This window comes from Pseudophryne corroboree, chromosome 1, assembly GCF_028390025.1.
Source record: "Pseudophryne corroboree isolate aPseCor3 chromosome 1, aPseCor3.hap2, whole genome shotgun sequence".
In the NCBI taxonomy this organism is placed as follows: domain Eukaryota; kingdom Metazoa; phylum Chordata; class Amphibia; order Anura; family Myobatrachidae; genus Pseudophryne; species Pseudophryne corroboree.
Window position 1 is genome coordinate 238,051,299 of NC_086444.1, and position 17,643 is coordinate 238,068,941.

General features: G+C 49.3%; 1 protein-coding gene across 1 annotated transcript in view; it reads right to left on the reverse strand.

The window, feature by feature from the left end:
• PGGT1B (protein geranylgeranyltransferase type I subunit beta) overlaps positions 1 to 16,733 on the reverse strand; it is a 148,239-nt gene extending 131,506 nt beyond the window's left edge. The window contains exon 1 of the mRNA XM_063964151.1: positions 16,506 to 16,733. Within this exon, the coding sequence (XP_063820221.1) occupies positions 16,506 to 16,645 (140 nt within the window). The 5' untranslated portion in view covers positions 16,646 to 16,733. The remainder of the gene's footprint in view (positions 1 to 16,505) is intronic.
• Between the last annotated feature and the right edge of the window lie 910 nt (positions 16,734 to 17,643).

Consider the following 17,643-nt stretch of genomic DNA (forward strand, 5'->3'; position numbering starts at 1 on the left):
TTTTACATGACAAAGCCGCCAATTCTGATACACGTCTGGCCGAAGCCAAGGCCAACAACATGACCACTTTCCACGTGAGATATTTCAAATCCACGGTTTTTAGTGGCTCAAACCAATGTGACTTTAGGAAATCCAACACCACGTTGAGATCCCAAGGTGCCACTGGAGGCACAAAAGGGGGCTGAATATGCAGCACTCCCTTAACAAAAGTCTGAACTTCAGGTAGTGAAGCCAGTTCTCTCTGGAAGAAAATCGATAGAGCCGAAATCTGGACCTTAATGGAACCCAACTTTAGGCCCATAGTCACCCCTGACTGCAGGAAGTGCAGAAATCGACCTAGCTGAAATTCCTCCGTTGGGGCCTTCCTGGCCTCACACCACGCAACATATTTTCGCCAAATGCGGTGATAATGGTTTGCGGTAACTTCTTTCCTAGCTTTAATCAGCGTAGGAATGACTTCCTCCGGAATGCCCTTTTCCTTCAGGATCCGGTGTTCAACCGCCATGCCGTCAAACGCAGCCGCGGTAAGTCTTGGAACAGACAGGGCCCCTGCTGTAGCAGGTCCTGTCTGAGCGGCAGAGGCCATGGGTCCTCTGAGATCATTTCTTGAAGTTCCGGGTACCAAGCTCTTCTTGGCCAATGCGGAACAATGAGTATAGTTCTTACTCCTCTTCTCCTTATTATCCTCAGTACCTTTGGTATGAGAGGAAGAGGAGGGAACACATAAACCGACCGGTACACCCACGGTGTCACTAGAGCGTCCACAGCTATCGCCTGAGGGTCTCTCGACCTGGCGCAATATCTTTCTAGCTTTTTGTTTAGGCGGGACGCCATCATGTCCACCTGTGGCCTTTCCAACGGTTTACAATCATTTGGAAGAATTCTGGATGAAGTCCCCACTCTCCCGGGTGGAGGTCGTGCCTGCTGAGGAAGTCTGCTTCCCAGTTGTCCACTCCCGGAATGAACACTGCTGACAGTGCTAACACGTGATTTTCCGCCCATCGGAGAATCCTTGTGGCTTCTGCCATCGCCGTCCTGCTTCTCGTGCCGCCCTGTCGGTTTACATGGGCGACCGCCGTGATGTTGTCTGACTGGATCAGTACCGGCTGGTTTTGAAGCAGGGGTTTTGCCTGACTTAGGGCATTGTAAATGTCCCTCAGTTCCAGAATATTTATGTGCAGGGAAGTCTCCTGACTTGACCATAGTCCTTGGAAGTTTCTTCCCTGTGTGACTGCCCCCCAGCCTCAAAGGCTGGCATCCGTGGTCACCAGGACCCAGTCCTGTATGCCGAATCTGCGGCCCTCTTGAAGATGAGCACTCTGCAGCCACCACAGCAGAGACACCCTGGTCCTTGGAGACAGGGTTATCAGCCGATGCATCTGAAGATGCGATCCGGACCACTTGTCCAATAGGTCCCACTGAAAGGTTCTTGCATGGAACCTGCCGAATGGAATTGCTTCGTAGGAAGCTACCATCTTTCCCAGGATCCGCGTGCAGTGATGCACCGACACCTGTTTTGGTTTTAGGAGGCCTCTGACTAGAGATGACAGCTCCTTGGCCTTCTCCTCCGGGAGAAACACTTTTTTCTGTTCTGTGTCCAGAACCATCCCCAGGAACAGTAGACGTGTCGTAGGGATCAGCTGTGACTTTGGAATATTTAGAACCCAGCCGTGCTGTTGTAGCACCTCCCGAGATAGTGCTACCCCGACCAACAACTGCTCCCTGGACCTCGCCTTTATCAGGAGATCGTCCAAGTACGGGATAATTAAAACTCTTTCGAAGGAGTATCATCATTTCGGCCATTACCTTGGTAAAGAGCCGTGGATAGACCGAACGGCAACGTCTGGAATTGGTAATGACAATCCTGTACCACAAATCTGAGGTACTCCTGGTGAGGATGGTAAATGGGGACATGCAGGTAAGCATCCTTGATGTCCAGTGATACCATGTAATCCCCCTCGTCCAGGCTTGCAATAATCGCCCTGAGCGATTCCATCTTGAACTTTAATTTTTTTATATATGTGTTCAAGGATTTCAAATTTAAAATGGGTCTCACCGAACCGTCCGGTTTCGGTACCACAAACATTGTGGAATAGTAACCCCGTCCTTATTGAAGTAGGGGCACCTTTACTATCACCTGTTGTGAATACAGCTTGTGAATTGCCTGTAACACTGCCTCCCTGCCTGAGGGAGTGGTTGGTAAGGCAGATTTGAGGAAACGGCGGGGGGGGGAGACGTCTCGAATTCCAGCTTGTACCCCTGAGATACTATTTGAAAGATCCAGGGATCCACCCGTGAGCGAGCCCACTGATTGCTGAAATATTTGAGACGGGCCCCCACCGTACCTGGCTCCGCCTGTGGAGCCCCAGCGTCATGCTGTGGACTTAGAGGAAGCGGGGGAGGACTTTTGCTCCTGGGAACTGGCTGTATGCTGCAGCTTTTTCCCCCTACCTCTGCCTCTGGGCAGAAAGGACGCGCCCTTAACCCGCTTGCCCCTATTGGGCCGAAAGGACTGTACCTGATAATACGGTGCTTTCTTTGGCTGTGAGGGAACATGGGGTAAAAATGTAGACTTCCCAGCTGTTGCTGTGGAAACGAGGTCCGAGAGACCATCCTCGAACAACTCCTCACCCTTATAAGGCAGAACTTCCATGTGCCTTTTGGAATCTGCATCTCCTGTCCACTGCCAAGTCCATAACCCTCTCCTGGCAGAAATGGACATTGCACTAATTTTGGATGCCAGCCGGCAAATATCCCTCTGTGCATCCCTCATGTATAAAAGTGCGCTTTAATATGCTCTACGGTTAGCAATATAGTGTCCCTGTCTAGGGTATCAATATTTTCCGACAGGGAATCTGACCACGCAGCTGCAGCACTGCACATCCATGCTGACGCAATAGCTGGCCTCAGTATAACACCTGTGTGTGTATATATAGACTTCAGGATAGCCTCCTGCTTTCTATCAGCAGATTCCTTCAGGCCGGCCGTATCCGGAGACGGTAGTGCCACCTTCTTTGACAAGCGTGTGAGCGCTTTATCCACCCTAGGGGATGTTTCCCAGCGTGACCTATCCTCTGGCGGGAAAGGGTACGCCATTAGTAACCTCTTAGAAATTACCAGTTTCTTATCAGGAGAAGCCCATGCTTCTTCATACACGTCATTTAACTCCTCAGATGGAGGAAAAGCTACTGGTAGTTTTTTCTCTCCAAACATAATACCCTTTTTTGTGGTACCGGGGGTAACATCAGAAATGTGCAACACATTTTTCATTGCCTCAATCATGTAACGTGTGGCCCTATTGGAAGTTACATTAGTCTCATCGTCGTCGACACTGGAGTCAGTATCCGTGTCGACATCTGTGTCTGCCATCTGAGGTAGCGGGCGTTTTAGAGCCCCTGATGGCTTTTGAGACGTCTGGGCAGGCACAGGCTGAGAAGCCGGCTGTCCCATAGTAGGTATGTCGTCAAACCTTTTATGCAAGGAGTCGACACTGTCGCGTAATTCCTTCCACAGAACCATCCACTCAGGTGTCGACCCCGCAGGGGGTGACATCACATTTACAGGCATTTGCTCCGCCTCCACATAAGCCTCCTCATCAAACATGTCGACGCAGCCGTACCGACACACCGCATACACACAGGGAATGCTCTGACAGAGGACAGGACCCCACAAAGCCCTTTGGGGAGACAGAGAGAGAGTATGCCAGCACACACCAGAGCGCTATATAATACAGGGACTAACTGAATTATATCCCCTTATAGCTGATATATATATATATATATATATATATATATATATATATATATATATACATATACTGCGCCTAAATTTAGTGCCCCCCCCTCTCTTTTTTACCCTACTGTAGCTTGTAGACTGCAGGGGAGAGCCAGGGAGCTTCCTTCCAGCGGAGCTGTGAGGGAAAATGGCGCCAGTGTGCTAAGGGAGTTAGCCCCGCCCCTTTTTCGGCAGACTTCTCCCGCGTTTTTGAAACTCTGGGTATTAATTTACACCTATATAGCCTCTGGGACTATATATGGTGTATATTTGCCAGCCAAGGTGTGTAATATTGCCCTCAGGGCGCCCCCCCCAGCGCCCTGCACCCATCAGTGACCGGAGTGTGAGGTGTACATGAGGAGCAATGGCGCACAGCTGCAGTGCTGTGCGCTACCTTGGTGAAGACCGAAGTCTTCTGCCGCCGATTTTCCGGACCTCTTCATGCTTCTGACTCTGTAAGGGGGACGGCGGCGCGGCTCCGGGAACGAACATCAAGGTCGGGTCCTGCGGTCGATCCCTCTGGAGCTAATGGTGTCCAGTAGCCTAAGAAGCCCAAACTACCACCTGTTAGGTAGGTTCGCTTCTTCTCCCCTTAGTCCCTCGCTGCAGTGAGTCTGTTGCCAGCAGATCTCACTGTAAAATAAAAAAAATAAGATTTTACTTACCGATAAATCTATTTCTCATAGTCCGTAGTGGATGCTGGGGACTCCGTCAGGACCATGGGGAATAGCGGCTCCGCAGGAGACAGGGCACAAAAGCAAGCTTTTAGGATCACATGGTGTGTACTGGCTCCTCCCCCTATGACCCTCCTCCAAGCCTCAGTTAGGTACTGTGCCCGGACGAGCGTACACAATAAGGAAGGATCTTGAATCCCGGGTAAGACTCATACCAGCCACACCAATCACACCGTACAACTTGTGATCTGAACCCAGTTAACAGTATGATAACAAAGAAGTAGCCTCTAAAAAAAGATGGCTCACAACAATAATAACCCGATTTTTGTAACAATAACTATGTACAAGTAATGCAGACAATCCGCACTTGGGATGGGCGCCCAGCATCCACTACGGACTATGAGAAATAGATTTATCGGTAAGTAAAATCTTATTTTCTCTAACGTCCTAGTGGATGCTGGGGACTCCGTCAGGACCATGGGGATTATACCAAAGCTCCCAAACGGGCGGGAGAGTGCGGATGACTCTGCAGCACCGAATGAGAGAACTCCAGGTCCTCCTCAGCCAGGGTATCAAATTTGTAGAATTTTACAAACGTGTTCCCCCCTGACCACGTAGCAGCTCGGCAAAGTTGTAAAGCCGAGACCCCTCGGGCAGCCGCCCAAGATGAGCCCACCTTCCTTGTGGAATGGGCATTTACAGATTTTGGCTGTGGCAGGCCTGCCACAGAATGTGCAAGCTGAATTGTACTACAAATCCAACGAGCAATAGTCTGCTTAGAAGCAGGAGCACCCAGCTTTTTGGGTGCATACAATATAAACAGCAAGTCAGACTTTCTGACTCCAGCCGTCCTGGAATTATATATATATATATATTTTCAGGGCCCTGACAACGTCTAGCAACTTGGAGTCCTCCAAGTCCCTAGTAGCCGCAGGCACCACAATAGGTTGTTTCAGGTGAAACGCTGACACCACCTTAGGAAGAAACTGGGGACGAGTCCGCAGTTCTGCCCTGTCCGAATGGAAAATCAAATATGGGCTTTTGTAAGACAAAGCCGCCAATTCTAACACTCTCCTGGCCGAGGCCAGGGCCAACAGCATGGTCACTTTCCATGTGAGATATTTCAAATCCACAGATTTGAGCGGTTCAAACCAATATGATTTGAGGAATCCCAACACTACGTTGAGATCCCACGGTGCCACTGGAGGCACAAAAGGGGCTGTATATGCAATACTCCCTTGACAAATGTCTGGACTTCAGGAACTGAAGCCAATTCTTTCTGGAAGAAAATCTACAGGGCCGAAACTTGAACCTTAATGGACCCCAATTTGAGGCTCAGACACTCCTGTTTGCAGGAAGTGCAGAAATCGACCTAGTTGAAATTTCTTCGTGGGGCCTTCCTGGCCTCACCCACGCAACATATTTTCACCACATGTGGTGATAACGTTGTGCGGTCACCTCCTTCCTGGCTTTGACCAGGGTAGGTATGACCTCTTCCGGAATGCCTTTTCCCTTAGGATCCGGCATTCAACCGCCATGCCGTCAAACGCAGCCGCGGTAAGTCTTGGAACAGACATGGTACTTGCTGAAGCAAGTCCCTTCTTAGCTCCCGAGGCCATTAGTCCTCTGTGAGCATCTCTTGAAATTCCGGGTACCAAGTCCCTCTTGGCCAATCCGGAGCCACGAGTACAGTTCTTACTCCTCTACGTCTTATAATTCTCAATACCTTGGTTATGAGAAGCAGAGGAGGGAACACATACACCGACTGTTACACCCGCGGTGTTACCAGGACATCCACAGCTATCGCCTGAAGGTCTCGTGACCTGGCGCAATACCTGTCCCGTTTTTTGTTCGGGCGGGATGCCATCATGTCCACCTTTGGTCTTTCCCAACGGTTCACAATCATGCGGAAAACTTCCCGATGAAGTTCCCACTCTCCCGGGTGGAGGTCGTGCCTGCTGAGGAAGTCTGCTTCCCAGTCGTCCACTCCCGGAATGAACACTGCTGACAGTGCTATCACATGATTTTCCTCCTAGCGAAAAATCCTTGCAGTTTTGCCACTGCCCTCCTGCTTCTTGTGCCGCCCTTTCTGTTTACGTGGGCGACTGCCGTGATGTTATCCCACTGGATCAATACCGGCTGACCTTGAAGCAGAGGTCTTGCTAAGTTTAGAGCATTATAAATTTGCTCTTAGCTCCAGTATATTTATGTGGAGAGAATTCTCCAGACTTGATCACACTCCCTGGAAATTTTTTCCCTGTGTGACTGCTCTCCAGCCTCTCAGGCTGGCCTCCGTGGTCACCAGCACCCAATCCTGAATGCCGAATCTGCGGCCCTCTAGAAGATGAGCACTCTGTAATCACCACAGGAGACACACCCTTGTCCTTGGATATAGGGTTATCCGCTGATGCATCTGAAGATGCGATCCGGACCATTTGTCCAGCAGATCCCACTGAAGAGTTCTTGCGTGAAATCTGCCGAATGGAATCGCTTCGTAATAAGCCACCATTTTTACCAGGACTCTTGTGCAATGATGCACTGACACTTTTCCTGGTTTTAGGAGGATCCCGATTAGCTCGGATAACTCCCTGGCTTTCTCCTCTGGGAGAAACACCTTTTTCTGGACTGTGTCCAGAATCATCCCTAGGACCAGCAGACGTGTCGTCGGAACAACTGCGGTTTTGGAATATTTAGAATCCACCCGTGTTGTCGTAGAACTACTTGAGATAGTGCTACTCCGACCTCCAACTGTTCTCTGGACCTTGTTCTTATCAGGAAGTCGTCCATTTTCTTTGAAGACGAATCCTCATTTCGGTCATTACCTTGGTAAGGACCCGGGGTGCCTTGGACAATCCAACGGCATCGTCTGAAACTGATAGTGACAGTTCTGTACCAGGAACCTGAGGTACCCTCGGTGAGAAAGGCAAAATTTTTTTTTTTTTTTTGGGGACATGGAGGTAAGCATCCCTGATGTCCCGGGACACCATATAGTCCCCTTCTTCCCGGTTCGCTATCACTGCTCTGAGTGACTCCATCTGGATTTGAACTTTTGTAAGTGTTCAAATATTTCAGATTTAGAATAGGTCTCACCTAGCCTTCTGGCTTCAGTACCACCATATAGTGTGGAATAATACCCCTTTCCTTGTTGTAGGAGGGGTACTTTGATTATCACCTGCTGGGAATACAGCTTGTGAATTGTTTTCAATACTGCCTCCCTGTCGGAGGGAGACATTGGTACAGCAGACTACAGGAACCTGCGAGGGGGAAACGTCTCGACATTCCAATCTGTACCCCTTGGATACTACTTGTAGGATCCAGGGGTCCTGTACGGTCCCAGCGTCATGCTGAGAACTTGGTAGAAGCGTTGGAGGGCTTCTGTTCCTGGGAATGGGCTGCCTGCTGCAGTCTTCTTCCCTTTCCTCTATCCCTGGGCAGATATGACTCTTATAGGGACGAAAGGACTGAGGCTGAAAAGACGGTGTCTTTTTCTGCAGAGATGTGACTTAGGGTAAAAAACGGTGGATTTTCCAGCAGTTGCCGTGACCACCAGGTCCCATGGACCGACCCCAAATAACTCCTCCCCTTTATACGGCAATACATCTTTGTGCCGTTTGGAATCTGCATCACCTGACCACTGTCGTGTCCATAAACATCTTCTTGCAGATATGGACATCGCATTTACTCTTGATGCCAGAGTGCAAATATCCCTCTGCGCATCTCGCATATATAGAAATGCATCCTTTAAATGCTCTATAGTCAATAAAATACTGTCCCTGTCAAGGGTATCAATATTTTTAGTCAGGGAATCCGACCAAGCCACCTCAGCTCTGCACATCCAGGCTGAGGCGATCGCTGGTCGCAGTATAACACCAGCATGTGTGTGTATACTTTTTAGGATATTTTCCAGCCTCCTATCAGCTGGCTCCTTAAGTACGGCCCTATCTGTAGATGGTACCGCCACTTGTTCTGATAAGCATGTGAGCGCCTTATCCACCCTAAGGGGTGTTTCCCAACGCGCCCTAACTTCTGGCGGGAAAGGGTATACCGCCAATAATTTTTTATCGGGGGAAACCCACGCATCATCACACACTTCATTTAATTTATCTGATTCAGGAAAAACTACAGGTAGTTTTTTCACATACCACATAATACCCTTTTTTGTGGTACTTGTAGTATCAGAAATATGTAACACCTCCTTCATTGCCCTTAACGTGTGGCCCTAAAGGAAAATACGTTTGTTTCTTCACCGTCGACACTGAAATCAGTGTCCGTGTCTGGGTCTGTGTCGACCGACTGAGGTAAATGGGCGTTTTACAGCCCCTGACAGTGTTTGAGACGCCTGGGCAGGTACTAATTTGTTCGCCGGCCGTCTCATGTCGTCAACCGGCTTGCAGCGTGTTGACATTATCACGTAATTCCATAAATAAGGCATCCATTCCGGTGTCGACTCCCTAGAGAGTGACATCACCATTACAGGCAATTTGCTCCGCCTCCTCACCAACATTTTCCTCATACATGTCGACACACACGTACCGACATACAGCACACACATAGGGAATGCTCTGATAGAGGACAGGACCCACTAGCCCTTTGGGGAGACAGAGGGAGAGTTTGCCAGCACACACCAAAACGCTATAATTATATAGGGACAACCTTTATATAAGTGTTCCTCCCTTATAGCATTTAATATATGTTCATATCGCCAAATCAGTGCCCCCCCTCTCTGTTTTAACCCTGTTTCTGTAGTGCAGTGCAGGGGAGAGCATGGGAGCCTTCCCACCAGCATTTCTGTGAGGGAAAATGGCGCTGTGTGCTGAGGAGAATAGGCCCCGCCCCCTTTTCGGCGGGCTTCTTCTCCGGAGTTTGTGATATCTGGCAGGGGTTAAATACATCCATATAGCCTCAAGGGCTATATGTGATGTATTTTTCGCCATACAGGTATTATACATTGCTGCCCAGGGCGCCCCCCCCCGCGCCCTGCACCCTCCGTGACCGCTGTGTGAAGTGTGCTGACAACAATGGCGCACAGCTGCAGTGCTGTGCGCTACCTGATGAAGACTGAAAGTCTTCTGCCGCCTGGTTCCGGACCTCTTCAATCTTCAGCATCTGCAAGGGGGGTCGGCGGCGCGGCTCCGGGACGAACCCCAGGGCGAGACCTGTGTTCCGACTCCCTCTGGAGCTAATGGTGTCCAGTAGCCTAAGAAGCCAATCCATCCTGCACGCAGGTGAGTTCACTTCTCTCCCCTAAGTCCCTCGATGCAGTGAGCCTGTTGCCAGCAGGACTCACTGAAAATAAAGAACCTAAAAACTTTTTCTAAGCAACTCTTTAAGAGAGCCACCTAGATTGCACCCTGCTCGGACGGGCACAAAAACCTAACTGAGGCTTGGAGGAGGGTCATAGGGGGAGGAGCCAGTACACACCATGTGATCCTAAAAGCTTGCTTTTGTGCCCTGTCTCCTGCGGAGCCGCTATTCCCCATGGTCCTGACGGAGTCCCCAGCATCCACTAGGACGTTAGAGAAATAAGATTTTACTCACCGGTAAATCTATTTCTCGTAGTCCGTAGTGGATGCTGGGGACTCCGTAAGGACCATGGGGAATAGCGGCTCCGCAGGAGACTGGGCACAGCTAAGAAAGATTTAGGACTACCTGGTGTGCACTGGCTCCTCCCACTATGACCCTCCTCCAGACTTCAGTAAGGATACTGTGCCCGGAAGAGCTGACACAATAAGGAAGGATTTTGAATCCCGGGTAAGACTCATACCAGCCACACCAATCACACCGTATAACTCGTGATACAATACCCAGTTAACAGTATGATAACAACTGAGCCTCTCAACAGATGGCTCAACAATAACCCTTTAGTTAAACAATAACTATATACAAGTATTGCAGACAATCCGCACTTGGGATGGGCGCCCAGCATCCACTACGGACTACGAGAAATAGAATTACCGATGAGTAAATTCTTATTTTCTCTGACGTCCTAGTGGATGCTGGGGACTCCGTAAGGACCATGGGGATTATACCAAAGCTCCCAAACGGGCGGGAGAGTGCGGATGACTCTGCAGCACCGAATGAGAGAACTCAAGGTCCTCCTCAGCCAGGGTATCAAATTTGTATAATTTTGCAAACGTGTTTGCCCCTGACCAAGTAGCAGCTCGGCAAAGTTGTAAAGCCGAGACCCCTCGGGCAGCCGCCCAAGAAGAGCCCACTTTCCTCGTGGAATGGGCTTTTACAGATTTAGGCTGCGGCAGGCCAGCCACAGAATGCGCAAGCTGAATTGTGCTACAAATCCAGCGAGCAATAGTCTGCTTTTAAGCAGGAGCACCCATCTTGTTTGGTGCATACAGGATAAATAGCGAGTCAGTCTTCCTGACTCCAGCCGTCCTGGAAACATAAATTTTCAAGGCCCTGACTACGTCCAGTAACTTGGAGTCATCCAAGTCCCTAGTAGCCGCAGGCACCACGATAGGTTGGTTCAAGTGAAAAGCTGATACCACCTTAGGAAGAAACTGGGTACGAGTCCTCAATTCTGCCCTATCCATATGGAAAATCAAATAGGGGCTTTTGCATGACAAAGCCGCCAATTCTGACACCCGCCTTGCCGAAGCCAAGGCCAAAAGCATGACCACTTTCCACGTGAGATATTTTAAATCCACGGTTTTGAGTGGCTCAAACCAATGTGACTTTAGGAAACCCAACACCACGTTGAGGTCCCACGGTGCCACTGGAGGCACAAAAGGAGGCTGAATATGCAGCACTCCCTTGACAAATGTCTGAACTTCAGGCAGTGAAGCCAGTTCCATTTTGGAAGAAAATCGATAGAGACGAAATCTGGACCTTAATGGAACCCAATTGTAGGCCCATAGTCACCTCTGACTGTAGGAAGTGCAGAAATCGACCTAGCTGAAATTTCTCCTTTGGGGCCTTCCTGGCCTCACAGTACGCAACATATTTCCGCCATATGCGGTGATAATGGTTAGCGTTCACTTCTTTCCTAGCTTTAAATAGCGTAGGGATAACTTCCTCCGGAATTCCCTTTTCCTTCAGGATCCGGCGTTCAACCGCCATGCCGTCAACGTAGCCGCGGTACGTCTTGAAACAGACAGGCCCCCTGCTGCAGCAGGTCCTGTCTGAGCGGCAGAGGCCATAGGTCCTCTGAGATCATTTCTTGGAGTTCTGGTTACCAAGCTGGAACAATGAGTATAGTTCTTACTCCTCTCCTTCTTATTATTCTCATTACCCTGGGTAAGAGAGGCAGAGAAGGGAACACACACACCGACTGGTACACCCACGGTGTTACCAGAGCGTCCACAGCTATCGCCTGAGGGTCCTTGACCTGGCGCAATATCTTTGTAACTTTTAGTTGAGGTGGGACGCCATCATGTCCACCTGTGGCCTTTCCCAACTGTGTACAATCATTTGGAAGACTTCTGGATGAAGTCCCCACTCTACCAGGTGGAGGTCGTGTCTTCTGAGAAAGTCTGCTTCTCAGTTGTCCACTCCGGGAATGAACACTGCTGACAGTGCTAACACATGATTTTCCGCCCATCGGAGAATCCTTGTGGCTTCTGCCATCGCCATCCTGCTTCTTGTGCCGCCCTGTCGTGTACATGAGCGACCGACGTGATGTTGTCTGACTGGATCAGCACCGGCCGGTGTTGAAGCAGGGGTCTAGCCTGACTTAGGGCATTGTAAATGGCCCTTAGTTTTATGTGTAGGGAAGTCTCCTGACTTTTCCATAGCCTTGGAAGTTTCTTCCCTGTGTGACTGCCCCCCAGCCTCGAAGGCTGGCATCCGTGGTCACCAGGACCCAGTCCTGTATGCCGAATCTGCGGCCCCTTAGAAGATGAGCACTCTGCAGCCACCACAACAACGACACCCTGGCCCTTGGAGACAGGGTTATCCGCCGATGCATCTGAAGATGCGACCCGGACCACATGTCCAGCAGATCCCACTGGAAAATCCTTGAATGGGACCTGGCGAATGGAATTTCTTCGTAAGAAGCTACCATCCTTCCCAGGGCTCGCATGCATTGATGCACCGACGCCTGTATACGTATTAGGAGGTCTCTGTCTAGAGACGACAACTCCTTGGACTTCTCCTCCGGGAGAAACCCTTTTTATCCTGTTCTGTGTCCAGAACCATACTCAGGAACAGTAGACGCGTCGTAGGAACCAGCTGCGACTTTGGAATATTCAGAATTCAGCCGTGCTGTTGTAGCACTTCCCGAGATAGTGCTACTCCGCCGAACAACTGCTCCCTGGACCTCGCCTTTATAAGGAGATCGTCCAAGTACGGGATAATTATTTCGGCCATTACCTTGGTAAATACCTCGGTGCCGGGGACAGACCAACGGCAACGTCTGGAATTGGTAATGACAATCCTGTACCACAATTTTGAGGTACTCTTGGTGAAGAGGGTAAATAGGGACATGCAGGTAAGCATCCTTGATGTCCAGTGATACCATCCAGGCTTGCAATAATCGCCCCGAGCGATTCCATTTCGAACTTGAACCTTCGTATATAAGTGTTCAAGGCTTTCACTTTTAGAATGGGTCTCACCGAACCGTCTGGTTTCGGTACCACAACATTTTGGAATAGTAACCCCGGCTTTGTTGAAGGAGGGGTACCTAGATTTCACCTGCTGGAAGTGCAGCTTGTGAATTGCCGCCAGTACTACCTTTCTCCGAGGGCAGCAGGCAAGGCTGAGGTGAGGTAACGGCGAGGGGGAGTCGCCTCGAACTCCAGCCTGTATCCCTGTGATACTATTTGCAGAACCTAGGGATCCACCTGTGGGCAAACCCACTGGTCCCTGAAGTTCCCGAGACGCGCCCCTACCGCACCTGTCTCCACCTGTGGAGCCCCAACGTCAAGCGGTGGACTCAGAGGAAGCGGGGGAAGATTTTTGATCCTGGGAACTGGCTGCTGGTGCAGCTTTTTCCTTCTTCCCTTGTCTCTGTGCAGAAAGGAAGCGCCTTTGACCCGCTTGCTTTTCTGAAGCCGAAAGGACTGTACCTGAAAATACGGTGCTTTCTTAGGCTGTGAGGAAACCTGAGGTAAAAAAAATTTTTCTTCCCAGCTGTTGCTGTGGATACGAGGTCCCAGAGACCATCCCCAACAATTCCTCACCCTTATAAGGCAGAATCTCCATGTGCCTTTTATAGGCAGCATCACCTGTCCACTGCCGGGTTTCTAATACCCTCCTGGCAGAATGGACATTGCATTAATTCTGGATGCCAGCCGGCAAATATCCCTCTGTGCATCCTTTATATATAAGACGACGTCTTTAATATGCTCTATGTTAGCAAACTATTTTCCCTGTCTTAGAGTATTAATATGATCTGACAGGGTATCAGACCACGCTGCAGCAGCACTATTTATGCTGAGGCGATTGCAGGTCTCAGTATATAACCTGAGTGTGTATATACAGACTTCAGGATAGTCTCCTGCTTTTTATCAGCAGGCTCCTTCAAGGTGGCCGTATCCTAAGACAGCAGTGCCACCTTTTTTGACAAACGTGTGAGCGCCTTATCCACCCTAAGGGATATCTCCCAACGTGACCTATCCTCTGGCGGGAAAGGGTACGCCATCAGTAACTTTTTAGAAATTACCAGTTTCTTATTGGGGGAACCCATGCTACTTTACACACTTCATTCATTCATCTGATGGGGGAACAAAACACTGGCTGCTTTTTCTCCCCAAAAATAAAACCCCTTTTATGTGGTACTTGGGTTCATGTCAGAAATGCGTAACACATTTTTTATTGCCGAGATCATGTAACGGATGTTCCTAGTGGATTGTGTATATGTCTCAACCTCGTCGACCCTGGAGTCAGACTCCGTGTCGACATCTGTGTCTGCCATCTGAGGTAAAGGGCGCTTTTTTGAGCCCCTGATGGCCTTTGAGACGCCTGGGCAGGCGCGGGCAGAGAAGCCGGCTGTCCCACAGCTGTTTTCCAGCCTTGTAAGGAGTTGACATTGTCGTTTAATACCTTCCACCTATCCATCCACTCTGGTGTCGGCCCCACAGGGGACGACATCCCATTTATCGGCCTCTGCTCCACCTCCACGTAACCTTCCTCATCCCACATGTCGACACAGCCGTACCGACACACAGCACACACACAGGGAATGCTCTGACTGAGGACAGGACCCCACAAAGTCCTTTGGGGAGACAGAGAGAGAGTATGCCAGCACACACCAGAGCGCTATATAATGCAGGGATTAACCCTATAACTGAGTGATTTTTCCCCCAATAGCTGCTTGTATAAACAATATTGCACCTAAATTTAGTGCCCCCCCCCCTCTCTTTTTAACCCTTTGAGCCTGAAAACTACAGGGGAGAGCCTGGGGAGCTGTCTTCCAGCTGCACTGTGAAGAGAAAATGGCGCCAGTGTGCTGAGGGAGATAGCTCCGCCCCTTTTTCGCTGACTTTTCTCCCGCTTTTTTATGGATTCTGGCAGGGGTATTTATCACATATATAGCCTCTGGGGCTATATATTGTGATATATTTGCCAGCCAAGGTGTATTTATTGCTTCTCAGGGCGCCCCCCCCCCAGCGCCCTGCACCCTCAGTGACCGGAGTGTGAAGTGTGTATGAGGAGCAATGGCGCACAGCTGCAGTGCTGTGCGCTACCTTGGTGAAGACTGATGTCTTCTGCCGCCGATTTTCCGGATTCTTCTTGCTTCTGGCTCTGTAAGGGGGCCGGCGGCGCGGCTCCGGGACCAAACACCAATGGCCGGTTCCATGCGGTCGATCCCTCTGGAGCTAATGGTGTCCAGTAGCCTAAGAAGCCCAAGCTACCACCAGTTAGGTAGGTTCGCTTCTTCTCCCCTTAGTCCCTCGCTGCAGTGAGTCTGTTGCCAGCAGATCTCACTGTAAAATAAAAAACCTAAAATATACTTTCTCTCTAGGAGCTCAGGAGAGCCCCTAGTGTGCATCCAGCTCAGCCGGGCACAGGATTCTAACTGAAGTCTGGAGGAGGGTCATAGTGGGAGGAGCCAGTGCACACCAGGTAGTCCTAAATCTTTCTTAGCTGTGCCCAGTCTCCTGCGGAGCCGCTATTCCCCATGGTCCTTACGGAGTCCCCAGCATCCACTAGGACGTCAGAGAAACCTAAAATATACTTTCTTTCTAGGAGCTCAGGAGAGCCCCTAGTGTGCATCCAGCTCAGCCGGGCACAAGATTCTAACTGAAGTCTGGAGGAGGGTCATAGTGGACACCAGTAGTCTAAAGCTTTCTTTATAGTTGTGCCCAGTCTCCTGCGGAGCCGCTATTCCCCATGGTCCATACGGAGTCCCAGCATCCACTTAGGACGTCAGAGAAATCAGAATGCGGAGGACACATTTAAAACAAAGTTTAGAAAACCCAAGATGTTGAGTAATTCTTTTGGAAAACATGAGGGGTGTCACAATAGAACATACCTTTAGCGGCAAAAGCAGTTTGAACACGGATATATAATTACGAAGCAAAAAACTGAAATATATAGCAGGCAAGAGGGTATATTTACTAACCAGTGGGGTTGTCAGAGGTCCTGATTTTTAGCATTTTCTTACAGACAGATTTAAAAAAAATTATAACAGAAACAAATGCTAATGGATAAAGCGGACACAGGTTCCCAACTTTGTTAAGAGTATAGTTAGTAAATGTTCCCAATGACGTTAATACTGTGATGTACTTGCAAAGAGATGAAAGTAAGGTGAACATGAGTCTACCATGACTTTGCTGCTAAGTCTATGTAACCCAAAAACCACTTGCGGCAACAGCCCAACTGGAAGGAAACAACAGTAAATTACTTAATCCCTTATTTTAAATAAGTGTCATCTGATAAAGAGAGTCTTGTGTCTATGGCTGTTACACACCTATACAAGCTCCAACTTGTGTGCTCAGTATCAGAGTTCCTGCAACAAGGGGAATTGTGTAATCTCTGCATAACGGTGTGTAGCAGCAGTGTATCACAAGTGTGCACACATAACGTGAATGCAGCACACAAGTCTCTGCCCCATCAGTCTGTGCCTGCTGTGCATGACTGCAGCCCCCGCCCATACATCACCTGCTAGTCTCCAGCGTGCAGCATTGCTCGGGGAGGGCCTGCAGGCTGCGCTGGAAATAACGCACATGTCGATCCGGGAGGAATAGCAGCCTCTCCCCGAGTAACTCATCGACCTCCTCCTCCTCCGCCACCGCCGCCATAGCCCTCCCTGGTTGCTCCCACTTCCCGTAGCTGTAACTCTCCGATAGGCACTTCCGGGACAGGCGGAAGTCGGGTCTCGCACCATGGTAACCGGTACCCAGCGTCTGTCACATGACTAATGACATAGATAAACATAGTTTATACAGTCGCCATGCTGTGGTTGGCGCTAGTTGCAGGTCAGGATGTACTTACAGTAGGTCTGTGTAAATAATGCAGCCTGTAGCACAATGATAGAGGGAAGAGTGAGTGTAGGAGGTTTGCGGTTGTGATACTTAGCGACTGCTCCACCGTCAACTTCCCCCTACACACCACTGGCTCTGCCCTAACCACTGTCACTAACCTCACCAGCATCCCACAGCCGAATCTAAGGGTGCAATTCAGTTTGGAGCGGGATGTACTAAAAGGATGATCACAGAAAGGGATGATCGGGATGATTGCCTGTAGTTCCTATTCACACCTCTAGATGTCACTATATTTTTTTTACCTCAACTGAGAATTTACAAACTACAGCAAGCACATAAAGCTTTTAAATGATATACTCATAGTTAAAAAAAATAGTTACAGCATTTATATTGTTTCTGCATCGGTTTATATCAACAAAGCCATATAATTAAATAAGGAAACCAGCATCCTAATATCAATATTGAGTCCTGGCACCCTCTACCATTTTCATACCTGGGACTGTTTTCTATGCGTTTCCAGTGGGATGATGGCTATATCTTTTTTATTTATGTGGGATGATCACGTTTTTAGCACAGATATACATACCTGGGACTGTTTTCTATGCGTTTCCAGTGGGATGATGGCTATATCTTTTTTATTTATGTGGGATGATCACGTTTTTAGCACAGATATACATACCTGGGACAGTTTTCTATGCGTTTCCAGTGGGATGATGGCTATATCTTTTTTATTTATGTGGGATGATCATGTTTTTAGCGCAAATTTACATACCTGGGACAGTTTTCTATGCGTTTCCAGTGGGATGATGGCTATA